This window comes from Lepidochelys olivacea (assembly GCF_965140295.1).
Source record: "Lepidochelys olivacea isolate rLepOli2 genome assembly, chromosome: 8".
Taxonomy (NCBI): Eukaryota; Metazoa; Chordata; order Testudines; family Cheloniidae; genus Lepidochelys; species Lepidochelys olivacea.
Genome location: NC_140418.1, coordinates 79641738 through 79657060, shown reverse-complemented (window position 1 = coordinate 79657060; position 15323 = coordinate 79641738). Strand labels below are relative to the sequence as shown.

The 15323-nt window shown below is 41.5% G+C and overlaps 1 protein-coding gene across 1 annotated transcript; it reads left to right on the top strand.

The window, feature by feature from the left end:
- Window positions 1-428: 428 nt before the first annotated feature.
- On the top strand, window positions 429-14215 carry DNASE2B (deoxyribonuclease 2 beta; the record flags this gene model as incomplete). Its single annotated transcript, XM_084637644.1, has 6 exons — window positions 429-541; window positions 5732-5909; window positions 9022-9103; window positions 10698-10859; window positions 12977-13174; window positions 13769-14215. The coding sequence occupies 6 exons, from the start codon at window positions 429-431 to the stop codon at window positions 14110-14112; spliced, it is 1077 nt and encodes a 358-aa protein (XP_084493770.1). The 3' UTR covers window positions 14113-14215.
- Between the last annotated feature and the right edge of the window lie 1108 nt (window positions 14216-15323).

The window sequence follows — 15323 nt, the reverse complement described above, 5'->3', positions numbered from 1 at the left end:
TCAAAGTTCAGATCCAGAACTGAATTCATACTTCTACCAAAGTTAGGGCTACAGAATCCAGGGGGTCCGGTCCAATCAAATGCAAAAAAGATTCACAATAGGAGAGGTCAGCCAAACCTAACAATCTCTTCAAAATGTAAAATATGTATTATCCACATTTTGTGCACCAAATACCAGATGAGAGAGCCAATGCTCTGTATGCAGAAATAGTACTGGAAAAGGGAACGACCCCATAGCTTAGCATCTCATAAGAACACTAGTGCTTTGCAGCACTGCAGCTGGTTGGGAAATGTGTTTTTATTGCTGTGAAACATTGTGTTGAGGGCTGATGGGGTTGAAACTGAATCAAACAAGAGAAATGCACTTCACAAAACAACTTCTCCTTTTAAAATCTACAGTTTGCTCATTCTGTAGAGCTGAGACCAGAAATGACTGCAGGATCTTTATGGAGTTGTGCTTTTTTGCTGTTATTTTGTTCCATCAGGTCCCTGTGGGCAGCTGAAATTTCCTGCAGAAGTGAAGATGGTGACCCGGTTGATTGGTAGGTAAAGAACATGTATGGAGAAGTTTTGGAATGTAAAATCATTAAGTAGATGGATCAGAGAACTGTAATGCATATAAATTTGTGTCTCAGTCTCTTTTACTTTGGAGGTAGCCTTTGAACCATGTCTGGCGAGTGAAATGTAGATTACTGAAATCTGATTGAATTTCATTGTAACTAATTCATCATTGCATTATGACTAACTACAAAATGATCATTGGTTGACAAAAAAAACCTAATTTCCTATGATCAAAGTGAGCATGCAAGCTGTGTTCTTATGGCAAGCCTCTGGGAGTCAGGTGCATTTCAAGCAACATTGGTAGCACCCAGATTACAGTGAGTTGTTGCGAAAGTGGCTTTTCACTGCTAGGAAACTTGGTTGAAAGTAGGAAAGTTGGGACTCTTTGTTATTATCTCAGTCTTAGGCCAGTCCTCATAGGTGTCTGTATCATAACAAAACATTGGCGTGAATTGACCCCCTTCCGTAGCCATATCAGCTCAGTGGCCAAGAATTGATTGAAAAATAAAACTGAACCCTCTCCAGATGGATCCAGGCTGAGGCATATTGACAAGCAGAGTGTGGGAAAGTGCTGTTCTGTGATTAAAGAGAGGATGGGCTAATGTACTGCCCATCTTTAAAAAGGGGAAGGAGGAGGATCCTGGGAACTACAGGCAAGTCAGCCTCACCTCAGTCTCCGGAAATATCATGGAGCAGGTCCTCAAGGAATCAATTCTGAAGCACTTAGAGGAGAGGAAAGTGATCAGGAACAGTCAGCATGGATTCACCAAGGGCAAGTCATGCCTGACTAAGCTAATTGCCTTCTAGGACAAGATAACTGGCTCTGTGGATGAGGGAAAAGCAGTAGACGTGTTGTTCCTTGACTTTAGCAAAGCTTTTGACACGGTCTCCCACATTATTCTTGCCAGCAAGTTAAAGAAGTATGGGCTGGATGAATGGACTATAAGGTGGATAGAAAGTTGGCTAGATTGTCGGGCTCAACGGGTAGTGATCAATGGCTCCATGTCTAGTTGGCAGCCGGTATCAAGTGGAGTGCCCCAAGGGTCGGTCCTCGGGCCGATTTTGTTCAATATCTTCATAAATGATCTGTAGGATGTTGTGGATTGCGCCCTCAGCAAGTTTGCAGATGACCCTAAACTGGGAGGAGAGGTAGATACACTGGAGGATAGGGATAGGATACAGAGGGACCTAGACAAATTAAAGGATTGAGCCAAAAGAAATCTGATGAGGTTCAACAAGGACAAGTGCAGAGTCCTGCACTTAGGATGGAAGAATCCCATGCACCGCTACGGACTAGGGACCGAATGGCTTGGCAGCAGTTCTGCAGAAAAGGACCTAGGTGTTACAGTAGACGAGAAGCTGGATAAGAGTCAACAGTGTGCCATTGTTGCCAAGAAGGCCAATGGCATTTTGGGATGTATAAGTAGGGGCATTGCCAGCAGATCAAGGGACGTGATCGTTCCACTCTGTTCGACATTGGTGAGGCCTCATCTGGAATACTGTGTCCAGTTTTGGGCCCCACACTACAAGAAGGATGTGGAAAAATTGGAAAGAGTCCAGCGGAGGGCAACAAAAATGATTAGGGGACTGGAACACATGACTTATGAGGAGAGGCTGAGGGAACTGGGATTGTTTAGTCTGCGAAAGAGAAGAATGGGGAGGGATTTGATAGCTGCTTTCAACTACCTGAAAGGGGGTTCCAAAGAGGATGGATCTAGACTGTTCTCAGTGGTAGCAGATGACAGAACGAGGAGTAATGGTCTCAAGTTGCAGTGGGGGAGGCTTAGGTTGGATATTAGGAAAAGCTTTTTCACTAGGAGGGTGTGAAACACTGGAATGTATTACTAGGGAGGTGGTGGAATCTCCTTCTTTAGAAGTTTTAAAGGTCAGGCTTGACAAAGCCCTGGCTGGGATGATTTAGTTGGGGATTGGTCCTGCTTTGAGCAGGGGGTTGGACTAGATGGCCTCCTGAGGTCCCTTCCAACCCTGATATTCTACGATTCTATGTCATCTTCTGGAACTGTAGGTCACTTGGGGCAGTCAGTCTCCAGAAATGCCAGTACTAGAACTGGCAGCAGTAACTGGCAGCAATGTGCTTACAGTGTTAAATCACTACACTGATTAATTAGATAATGCACCTTGACCATGAAAAGTGTTAACTATTATTATTATTCATAAATCTAATCACAGGTCTTAGCAATGGAACAAGTACTGTTAGAAACACTGATCACTAACGATAAACATCAACCAATTTTAAAAAGAAAAGAGTCATTTCTTACAGATTGATACAAGTAACATACTTGTAAAATTAGGCCCTGATCCTGCTAACACGTGAGCACATGCTTTACTTTCGGCACATGACTAGTGCCGTTGAAGTCAATGCTTCATAGTTCATAAGACTGTCTTTGTTCTATGTTTGCTTAGCACAATGGGCTCTCGTCCTAGGTGCTACAATAATTAAAATAATAATTAATGTTTGCAGGGTCAGATCCTTAGCACAGCCTGTCAACACGGTAAAGACAACATCACTTTTCATTCCCTTCAGCGTAGGATTTGTACATGTCTAAACACATAAACTTACAGAGTCCAGATGCTCAGGAAAATTCCTCTCCTGTGCTTGTTATTAAAGATTTATGAGACATCATATCCCTTAGGCCTGTACATTTTTGCTATTCAGTTATATTGTTTATATTACACAATCATGGGTGTTAGCAATGAAATGATTCTATGACAATTTAAGACATTTTAAATGTTCAGAGACAAGTAGCTAAGGCCCCAACCCTGCAAAATGATCTGTGAAGGTGGACTCCTGCATCAGTGTGAACCCGTGTAGATCAGTTTACAAGTTTGGGTCCAAAGATACAAAGAATCAAGTTTTTAAGGGGGGAAAAGTGGGAAATTTCTTTTGAAGTATGGCTCCTTGACCAAGAAGGCCACACGCTTCACTTTTTTGGTAATTCAGGCCTGTTGCTAAAAAAATATTCAAGGGTTACTTGATTCCGATTTTGTGTGGTATGAAGTAGCAATGAGGAGCAGAAGTGAAACTGTTGCATAAAATTTCCTATCGCACAAAAGACAATTGCGTGCTATAGAACAAATTGTACTGAATTCTAATTACAGTATTCAGTTAGCAGCAGGGTGAATTGAGTATTCAATATCTTTGGTTTCATTCTACAATATTCCATAGTTGCTTATTTTTGGCATTCTTGCACCTTCCTCTGTAGCATTTCATACTAAACTAGATGGATCACTTGTCTGATTTACTGTGGCAACAATTATGTTCCCAAGACTCATCTGGAATAAACTCTGTCTCAAGGGAACAAGTTGTCAAATGTCCCCAGGTATTTACATTACATTTAGGAGCTAATCTTGTAATCTTTACTTGTGTAAAACTTGCTCTGTACTCAATAAAAGTTTAATCTGCACAAAGGATTGTAAAATCAGTAATCTGTAATGAGGGCAGAATGTGCCTCTTCTTCATTCATTTGAATACTGCCTGGAATCTTTTCATAGGAACAGGACCTAAGGTGTCAAATTATGTAAGATGCTGATTTCCTGTTTCAAGGTGCTAGTGTCCTGAAGGCCACTGAAGTCAACGGAATTTGGGGACCCTCAGCACCTCACAGAAGGCACTCAGCATCTCCAGGATGCAGCCAAGGTTAGGCAGTATCTTGATAATTGTCCAAACAAAGGACATGGTAATTTAAAATATTCAGTTTGTAAGTAGCACACTAAAAAATGTTAAGAGCGGAGACATTAATTCTATTAACTCAAAATTCAGTCACAGGCAATAACTTTGCCATTTAAAGTGGGAAAAGTCCCTTTTTTGCGCAAAAACCATGGGAGCATCTACACTTGCCAATGACTTTTTGCAGTGAAACTCAGAAGTTTCACCACAAAAAGAAAACCACCTCCACGAGAGGCATACAGCTCTTACCAGTGATGCTTTTGCAGTGATGTGCAAGTGAAGACACATTCTTCCTATTTACACAGCTTTTAGCCTCCGGAGGATCTCCCCCAGTGCCTAGGCGACCACTCTGGCTGGCAGCTCTGCTGCTCTGATGCCCGGTAAACAGACATCCACCCCTCCCCCTGTAAAGCCCCTGGAACTCCCCTTCCTGTTTTCTTGGCAAGTCCTCACTTATCTGGCCAGGTGACAATGCCTGTTCCAGGGAGCAAACCATCTCCTGCTTGGAGCAATGTTGAGCTACTGGAGCTGATCAGTCTTTGGGGAGAGGAGGTTGTGCAGGGACCCAGGATGCCCCGTGATCACACACACACCCCTTCCCACAAGACCCATCTTCAAACTGGAGAGAGCTGCACTGTGGAATAGCTGCCCTAGAGTGCTGTTCTCATCAGTAATGGAAGTACTCTCTGATGCCTGAGGAATTAAGTGAGTACACAAACCAGTGCTTTACTTTCACCGGTTCCCTATCACTGATGAAACTTACAGTGCAAAAACTCTGCAAGTGTAGAAATAGCCTTAGACTCCTAGCAACATCTGTGAAACCCCATTGCCTTCTGCACCTTTTCACAGGTGTAACTGATTGAAACTTACTGAACAGTTCTGTTTATGAACCACAAAGAGGAATAGAATCTTGCTCATTCTGTTTTAGCTGTGTTAGGGCTCTGAAGGGCTAACATGTAAAAAGCAATAAAAAAGATTTTCTGTCACCAGATGTGACACAAACAGAGAGCAGAATTGTTGAATAAGACAGTGTCAATTTTCAGTGTAGAATTACACTGCAAACTATTCTAAATAGCAATGGATGTGCTTCAGGGTGTCTAGAATACTAAGGGCCAAAGTCAGGCGCACTGTAAGTGGATTTAACTCCCTTAACTTCAATGGAATTACACACACTTACATTAGGGCTGAGTGTTGCCTAAGGCTTTTGTTTCCGCTGAAGCAAAGCTGTGTAAGTCTGCCATCCACAATGGCAATCACAGAACACTGACTCACGCTGTGGATATGTTTCTGTTTTACATATTTTTATATTTTTGGAACATACTTTTAAAATGTTTTCAGTTGAAGTTTATTTTCATGGATACAGTTCTCTCTGCGGGAGGCCCTGTTGACTCAAATCTCTCATGTGACACAAGGCAGAAGGGGCTATGGCTTATCCATCCCAATGGACTGATTTATAATTACTAATAATCCTTCATTGTTTCAGGTTTCTTCTTTACAAGTTACCAAAGTATATCAGAAAAGAGAGTCCCGGGACTGGACTGGAGTACATTTACATGGATTCTTTGACGCAAGCTTGGCAGTTGAGTAAATTCCTGATCAATATGACACAGAGTGCCCTGGGGCAAACATTAAACCAACTTTATGAAGCTCATAAATCCAAGGCAAGGCATATTTTATTATCATTTTAACACATTTTCTTTATATTATAGTTTAAAAAACACTTCTAAAATGTAAATGAAATGAAACCAGTGACTGAGCCAAAATAAGTGTTTATAAGCATTGTGTGACCTGATGGATGAGGTTCAACTAAAATATTTCATATTAATAAAAAAGAGGAATACATTGACTGATCTGCACCAACACAGGTCTGAAAACATTCATAGAGGAGGGCAGATTGCTTGCAGGTTTACTGGAAGGCCCTATGTATTTGAGCAAGTTCTGGGTTGTAAAACCTTTCACAGTTTAAATATTGCTAAGGATTCCTTAGATTGTAAGCTTTTTGGGACAGTGTGACATTGTCTAATTAAAATATAATCATGCAAATCATTATTGCTACCACTGTTATATAATTGCAACAAATCTTATACAAAGTATAATACACGGCCAGAAAGGGTCAAACAGTTTGCAGGCTGAATGACCCAAAGCCAACCTTTAAAGTCATATTAGAAAGTATGCGAATGGTAATGAGGGCCATTCAATGTTAGATTGGCTAGAACTTTGAAATGCAAACTAATATTGTTAGAAGTGATACTAATTGTCTGTGTGTACTCATAAACGTTAGCCGTGTAAACAAACAGTTCCTGTCTGTCACTTATTAATTCAGAAATCAAAATGGAATATTAATATTTAGATGAATCTTGCGTGAAATAATGTCAGTGTCTATATGTCTCTTTGAAGTTTGTGATAGACTAACTAATGGATAAATTGCCTTATGTTAATTTGTGTAACTAATTACTGGTGGTGCTTAGGAAACAGAAGGTTACATCAAAAGCCTATTGTTTACCCAGGACTGTACGGTCAAGTGGCTGCTAGAAAACTGTATAAAAGACCCTTGGATCCCAATCCTTTTTATCTCAGATCTCCTTAAGCTACCTCAGGGGAAGTTTGAGTCATAAGATTGAAATCCCAGTTAAGCTGGTACACCCTGAATATAATATTGGATATTGGACTGTAACCTATGGACTAAATTCTAAAAGAACTCTTTGCAACTACGAAGTTCACCATCTCTGCTATGAATATGAATCTCAAGAATTGAACTCATGTCTGTATGTATATTGATCTTTCAACCATACTCTCTCTTTTTTAATAAATTTTAGTTTAGTTAATAAGAATTGTCTGTAAACTTGTATTTGGGTGAGATCTGGAATATTCATTAACCTGGGAGGTAATGTGTCCAATCCTTTGGGATTGGTAGAACCTTTTCTCTTATATGATTAAATAAGATTTTTATTAATCCTCATTATATCTGATTTGGGTAACTAGGTGTAGGCCTGAGGCTGGGTTACTTCAAGGGAACTGTGTTATGGACTTCTGAGTAACCCGTGAAGTATAGCAGAAGCTAACTGGGGCTGGCTTACTAAATCTAAGTATTGGAATATCCACCAGTTTTGAGGATTGTCTGCCCCATTCTTTGCAGTTCACCCTAATTGAGTGACCTCAGCTGGCTCTCCTGGGAGCCCAGTTCCAGGCAGGAAAAGTCTTTTGGACTGTATTTGTACAGCACCTGGTGCAATGGTTTCCTTGTCCATGATGGGTTTCTAGGTGCTACCGCAATACAAATACTAAAGAATTATGATAAATAATATATTGCCAATAGAAAAGATATTCAAAATTCAGATTATTACACTGTCCCTATGGGTCCTGTCTTGTCATCCTTACTCATGCTGAGCAGTATTTGAATCTTCATGTACTCCCACTGAAATCAATATGGCTACTTGCAATGCAACATACTGTTTGATGGGCCTGATATTCCACTGTTCTGCACCTTGCATAGTCATTTAGACTTGTGCAAAGTGGTTGAAAATGGTATTAGATCCAAACATCTTACACCCACTATATACAGATATAAATGACTATACAAGGTACAAGGAAGTGGAGAATCAAGCTCAACCTGAATATAGGTGGCAGAATTAAGCTTTATGTGTGTAACTATTGTTTGCTGTCCATATAATCTAGTATGTACATTTTCCTCCTTACTTTTCTGAGCACAGTGGTTCTTAGTCCTATAATTCTGAGTAACTTCACAACTGTCCATAATCTAGAGAATGTACCATCACTTTCCCCCATCTCTGGTCACAAAGGGGTGAATTAGACACTGAGTGTTAATCTTGGCTATGTCTTTGCATTTTTCTTGTGGGTTCAGATTAGACCAGTAACATTATTTTAACATTTTTAGTTTATTTGAATTTGTGTATGGGAGAGATTTCAAGAAGTCAATCAAATATTTGCATTATCCTTGTGCTTTGTAAGTGGAAGATGCTGTTTACAATCCCAGAATGTAGCCAATAGTTACTAATCTTTCAGTTCTGCCAAGATATGGGGAGAAAAACACCTCTAAACTCTACTGAAAACTATTAGGCCAGTGGTTCTCAACCTATTTACCATTGTGGGCTGCATATGGAGCTCTCTGTGTGTTATGCAGCCCACATCCACATAGTATATACTACCTGTATGGCCCTGAGGATGTTACATCAGGCACAGCTGTGTGCTGATTGGGCCGCAAGCGGCCTGTGGGCCGTCATTTGAGAACCACTGGATTAGGCAAAGAGAACTTTTAGGAAGGACAGGATGGAATATGTGTGCCTTGTTAAAGTTAGGACTGTTCCTCCTAAAGAAGAACAGTTGGCATGGCTGCATTTCCTAAACAAGCATTTGATAAACACTTTTCCAACATCTGGTTGTAAATCAACAACAGATTGCAAAGAAAAAGAAAAAGCTGCACTGCAGGTTGTTACCCAATAAAGTGCTTACAAATCGTGTTGTTGCACATATCTGACCTAGCCATCTCTCTGGGAAGGCCTCTTCTACTGTTCAGGAGAACATGCATTTTTTGGTTGCATTTCATATTACATGAAAGAATCAAAATCTCAAAGCTGTATTCTGTTCTAATTTATTCCAGTTCTAACCCCATTACAATCAATGAGGTTGCAGCAGTGTGAGAGGAGAATTTGTCCCAAAGTCTTCCATCTCTGAAGTTCTTTATTCTGTTACAAATAGAAATACTCTTTCCTTTCATTGAATTTAATGTGTCACAAATTGGATATTTCTCTGCAGAACGACAGCACTGTCTATGTGATATACAATGATGATGTCCCTCACTCAAAGCATTACAGCTGGAAACAAGGACACACTAAAGGTACAGGGATAGTTCTGTTCTCTGCTTTTTTCTTTATGGATGAGAATTTCTGTCTTTATCTAGCTCTATATATTGAAAATGAAACCCCTGTTTAGGCCAAAGCGAAAGAGCGGTTTGTGTGGTAGTGTTTGTGGCGTGGGTAATATTAACACATGCCAATGCTGTATCTACTTTTTTTGGATTTCTCTTCACGGCATCTGTGCTATAGAGCAGCTCCACATCTATAGTGCCCTTACACCCTTCTCACAGGCGCTGAAATTGATATTCCTCACTTTTTGCAAGGAGAGAGCCACACTCTGCCCTTTGCCCAGTTGCGCATTGTGCTGCCAGCAACACTGGCTGGGACAGCAACAGCTTTTCAACTATCCTATGTGACAGAATGAGAAATACAAACCCCAAATTCTGCTCTACCAATGGAAAATTCCATAGGAGGTTAAGGAACTGAGCCCACGATTCAGGAAATGACTTAAGCATGTGGTTAAGTCCCACTGAAGTCACTGGGACTTAAGCACATGCTTAAAGTTAAACACATGCTTATGTGGTTTCTGAATTGGGGACTCAGTGAATTTCTAATTGTTCCAAGGAGGAAGGGGGCCAGATTTGGTCAGACTCCCTGTAGAATGAGCAGAGTCTTTGACTCCCCTAAATCTTCAGATTGCAGATGTGATGAGGTCCCTGGAAACCTTGTCTCTTCTCTGCCTCCACGGCAGTATGCCTGCTGTGAGACCAATTTCTCCCCCCACCTGCTGCCTCCTCTAAGCCCCGCTTGGGGAGGGATTTGCTCAATGGTGGTGGACACCATGTTGACATTGTAGTTTTCTCTTACATGATGAATCCCTTTCAGGCTGGCTGAGGATCAGGTGCTATGATGTGGAGACAGAGTCAATGCCATTATTCTTATGCTGTTAGATTTCTAAATATAATTTGGATGGGAAGTAGAAAGGAGGTGTTGGCCTTTGCGCTCGTTAAAGATCCCATGGTGTTTTTCCGAAGTAGGGGATCAGCTCCAGTCAGGTTCCACTGGCGAATGTATTAATCATTTTCTTTCCTAGCATGTAATGTAGCATTGTCATGAATCAGTGATTCTGTTCCATAGAGATGGCTGCACTTTGGTGATAGGTAAACTGATTCCTGTATTTATAGTTTGTAAAGTGCTTTGGGATCCTTTGAAAAAAATATGCTGTAGAAAGGCAATACAATGGGAACTAAAATAGCTGGGTTGTATTTCTAGCTCTGCCACAAACTTTCTGGGACACCATGGACAAGTCACTTACCCTCTCTATGCCTCGGAGTCCACATTTATAAAATGGGTCTAAAAGAGGTACGAGGGTCAAAAAGAGGTACGAGGATTAATGCAATAATATTTGTGAAAAGTTTAGAGATCCTTGAATGGGAGGCACCGTAGGTGTGCAAAGTGGTGTTGTTGACTTATTATCTATTAAGGTAATATATAATAGTAGCATAAATAAAGTTAAAATAGGACATTACCATCCAACTTGAATTGTATTGCCCTCTGGTATTAGAACAGTACAATGTTCTTATGTATTTCCTAGATGGGTTTCTTAATTTATCTGCAGTAACTGTACTTTGACAGGATTTCTGCTCTTGGACAAATCACAAGGTTTCTGGGGGATTCACAGCATCCCTCTGTTCCCTCCATTTCCTGAGGAGGGTTATGGATATCCACCAACCGGAAAGCAAAATGCACAGATGGCCATCTGTATAACGTTCAGATATAACCAGTTTGCAGAAATAGGTATGACAACCTCCTCCTCAGTTTGTGTGTAAAGGGCTTTGAAAATGTAAAGCTTTGTAAAAATGCATAATGGTCATTAATAATAATAATAATTTAAACTTTCTTCATGATTTAAAACACCACTGGGCCTTGTTGGAGCTGGAGTAACAGCACTGATACATCAGAAATATGTTGCAATGTTGTAGTCGTGTTGGTCCCAAGGTATCAGAGAGACAAACTGGGTGAGGTAATTTCTTTTATTGGACCAACTTCTGTCAGTGAGAGAGACAAGTTTTCGACCTACATTGAGCTCTTCTCCAGGTAAAATATGGCATGTAGTAATAGCAGGGGTGGGAAGACAGGAATTTATATGAGGACCTTTTGTCACATAAAATATCAATACTAACACAAATGGAAATAAATCTTTTGATTACTGGCAGGTATCTCAGAATGTAATTCTGCGCTGAAAAGTGACTGTAAAAAGCATTGTGGGATGCAATGTTCATTGTCCCTCAATGCTTTTCATATCATGTGTGCTCGGTTTACAAGTCGAGAGATGACTCACTGAATTACCAGCGCTGCAAACTCAACCTGGATTCTGAAAGTCAACTTCTGTTCTTTCCTGATCACACATCTTCAGTGATAAAGATGCTGCAGGCCACATTACATCCCTGGATCACAGTCTAAGTTCTAATCAGTTACACCTGTGAAACCCTTTTCCCAGCAACAGGGCTGCAGAAGGATCCACAAAGGTGGACATAAACTCAGTGTCTCAATGCCCTGAATTTTAGGTGCCCTGCCAGTTATTGGAATCCACAGCCCTGAGTTAGGTGCCCAGGCTCCCTGTACAATGCTTGGGAGGGATAGGCACCTAAGAATGGGATTCACAAAAGCCAACATGTTGGAGTGGAGAAACTATATAAATTAGCAAATAGGAAATGCTGAGGAGATGGGTGGGGTTTATGTCCTGTTCCTCAAAGAGAGCTAGGCAGCTAACAGGAGGCACGTCCTGCTACATGGGATTCACTCTCCTAGATTTAGGTGTCTAAGCCAGGTTAGTCCTTTCTTGCAAAAACCACTGGTGGTGCCCTTAAGCCCAGCATCACTGGAGCAGGGACTGGAACCTCAGTCTCCCAGGTGAGTGCCCTAACCACTGGGCTATAGAGCCATTCTCCCTTTTTCCCTGGCCCAATGTATATGTAAGTATTTTGTACAAACTTCAACAGGAAGGTCTGAGAAACATCTAGCCCAGATACCCCATAGCAGTGGTGGGCAACCTGTGGGCTGCATGTGACCAAGTCAGGGTAATCTGCTGGCAGGCCGTGAGACAGTTTGTTTACATTGACTGTCTGCAGGCACGGCCGCCCGCAATTCCCAGTGGCCGCGGTTCGCCGTTCCCGGCCAATGGGAGCTGCAGGAAGCGGCGGCCCACCACTGCCCCATAGCCCACTGATTAAGGAACTCCCCTGGATAGTAAGAGACCTGAGTTCAAGTCCCTGCCCCACATCCGGCAGGGGAAACTGGATCGACCACATCCTGCGTGAATGCTCTGGCTATTTGAAATTAGGCACCTAGAAGACTTTACCAGTAGAAACATAGGTACCTACAGTATAAGGCAGCAGCAAAGCAGGGGTTTTGAGGATTTAAATTTTGAATTTAGGCACCTACAGTGGGAGTTAGACACTTACATCTTTTTGTGGATCTACCCACAGTGACCCTTCTGCAGCCCTATTGCTGGGAAAGGGGTTTCACAGGTGGAATGACTGGAACCTGATCCTGCAGACATGCCTTTGCTTAACTTTACACATGTGACCTGCTTGTGTGTGTGAAGTGTCTGCAGGACTGAGGCCTTCACTCACTGTTCTGTCAGTGATGCACAAGAGGAAATAGAACCCAGCTTACGCTCTCAGCTGTGTTGACCTGCAGGGCTAATAGGAATAAAAAGCAGTAGAAATATTTTTTTGTCACTAAAGTCAGTAAATCTGACCTTGAACATACTAAAGAGACAGGATGTGAGGAGTGAAAAGGCACCAAATTTATAGTTACACTTGTCAGGTTAGAACCGTACTTTAGAACTTAATCGCTTATCTTTAATATTTCCTAATCTTGTACTTGTTAATGTCTTTGGTTTTGTTCAGACAAACAGTTGTTATGCTACAATCCAAACATCTACAACTGCTCCATCCCTGACATCTTTCAGCTTGACCTCCCAAATCTGCAAAAGCTCTGTGTAGGTTCTGCACTGCCTCTAGTCCCTTGGCGCCACCTCTCCAAACTCCAGTCAGCCCAGGGAGAAAACTTCCTCCACTTTGCTAAATCACGCTTTTTTGTTGATGGTAAGAAAAACTGTCCTTATCAAATACACGTTCTTGGGAAACAAACAAAGCATTTTCTTGGAGGGAAACAAGTTCAACCACAGACAGGAACATAACAGTGGGTAGGGAACATTGTTGCATCATAATACTGACACTTTTGGAAACCACTAACAAATACACAAAATAGGAGATATACTAATAGCAAGACAGAGCAAAGAGAAAAGCTGCATGGCACTTTGTATTGTAAGGTGTTCAGTATAGGGATCTTCTTAAAACTACTCTACTTTTACTACTCAAAGGAAAAAGATGGGCTTGTGTATTTCTTTTTTGCTGCTTCAGCATGTACAAAGAAGGTATGAACGATTTCTTTTCCAGTGTGTGTTTGGTTGGTTGGTTGCTTGCTTTTCCCTGCTTATTCCTTGCATTAGAGATTCAGGCTGTCTCTTCTCTGGAAGACTCTAAGGTGGTTGGAGGACTACTGACATCTCAAAAACTAAGAGATTGAGAGCTTAGAAAATGAGAGGGGAAGGGAATATTAGTCAGACTGTTTCAAACTACTTTTGTTCAGTTGTCTTTGTTAAACATCATTTTCCCACATCTTCTGAAATTACACAGATATCTACGTAGCCTGGATGGCTCAACAGTTGCAGACAGATTTGTTAGCAGAATCCTGGCAGCATGATGGACAGGAGCTTCCATCAAACTGCTCTCTCCAACACCACGTCTACAACATAAACCTCATTAAGACACCAGGGAATTCCACTTTCCATTCCTATTATGATCATTCTAAATGGTGTGTTTCCTGGAGATATGAAGATCTGTGGACGTGCATTGGAGACTTAAACCGTGCTCCTCAACAGGCTTGGAGAAGTGGTGGTTTCATTTGTACCCAGAATCAGTACATTTACAAAGCTTTCAGACACATGATCTTCCATTACCATAGCTGTAATAACTCCTGATATGAATGAACCACAGTTCTCAAACACTGTACCCACCTATTACATAGAGTATGGAGATTCCCCTTCAGGTGCAATTCTGCTCTGAAAAATGGCATTGTAAGGTTCCGTGTTTGTCTCTTGAATCATTTCTGCAATAAAAGTGCTCAACTTTTTACAAGTAAAAAATTTGGTGTGTTTTTTTTTCTAGCTTCCAGCCCAGTAAACTCAATCAGGATGCTAAGAATCAAGCTCTGTTCTTTCCTTCTCTGACCTTTTCAACAGTAGGTTCTGCCTGTCACACATACACAACCCAATTGCCTTTGGTGCGCGCATAGATGTAACTGATTGGTGCTTAGTAAGCAATGCTGTTGATGAGGCATAAGAGAGAACAGAATCCAGCTCACTCTCCATAAGCTGTTTTGGTTCTGCAGGATTAATGAACATAATAAACATTACTGTATATATTTGTCACCTGTGGCCTGCTCAGGTGAAGTTAATATGAAGCCATTGAAGTCAATGGGAGTCTTTCCACTGACTTCAGTGGGACCTGGATCATGTTCTAGAGTTAACAAACATGACTGAATACAGACAAGGAGGCAAGCAGACACTTCAAACCATAATTTCTCAATTTTTCAGAGGTGATTTTAGTGCATGAAGAAGTTACTCACTTTGTGCAGTAACGATGGTTCTTTGAGATGTGTCCCCCTATGGGTGCTCTACTCTAGGTGTCAGGTTTCAGAGTGGTAGCTGTGTTCATAGAATCATAGAATATCAGGGTTGGAAGGGACCTCAGGAGGTCATCTAGTCCAACCCCCTGCTCAAAAGCAGGACCCATCCCCAATTAAATCATCCCAGCCAAGGCTTCGTCAAGCCTGACCTTAAAAACTTCTAAGGAAGGAGATCCCACCACCTCCCTAGGCAACGCATTCCAGTGTTTCACCAGCCTCCTAGTGAAAAAGTTTTTCCTAATATCCAACCTAAACCTCCCCCACTGCAACTTGAGACCATTACTCCTTGTCCTGTCCTCTTCCACCACTGAGAATAGTCTAGAACCATCCTCTCTGGAACTACCTCTCAGGTAGTTGAAAGCAGCTATCAAATCCCCCCTCATTCTTCTCTTCTGCAGACTAAACAATCCCAGTTCCCTCAGCCTCTCCTCATAAGTCATGTGTTCCAGACCCCTAATCATTTTTGTTGCCCTTCGCTGGACTCTCTCCAATTTATCCATATCC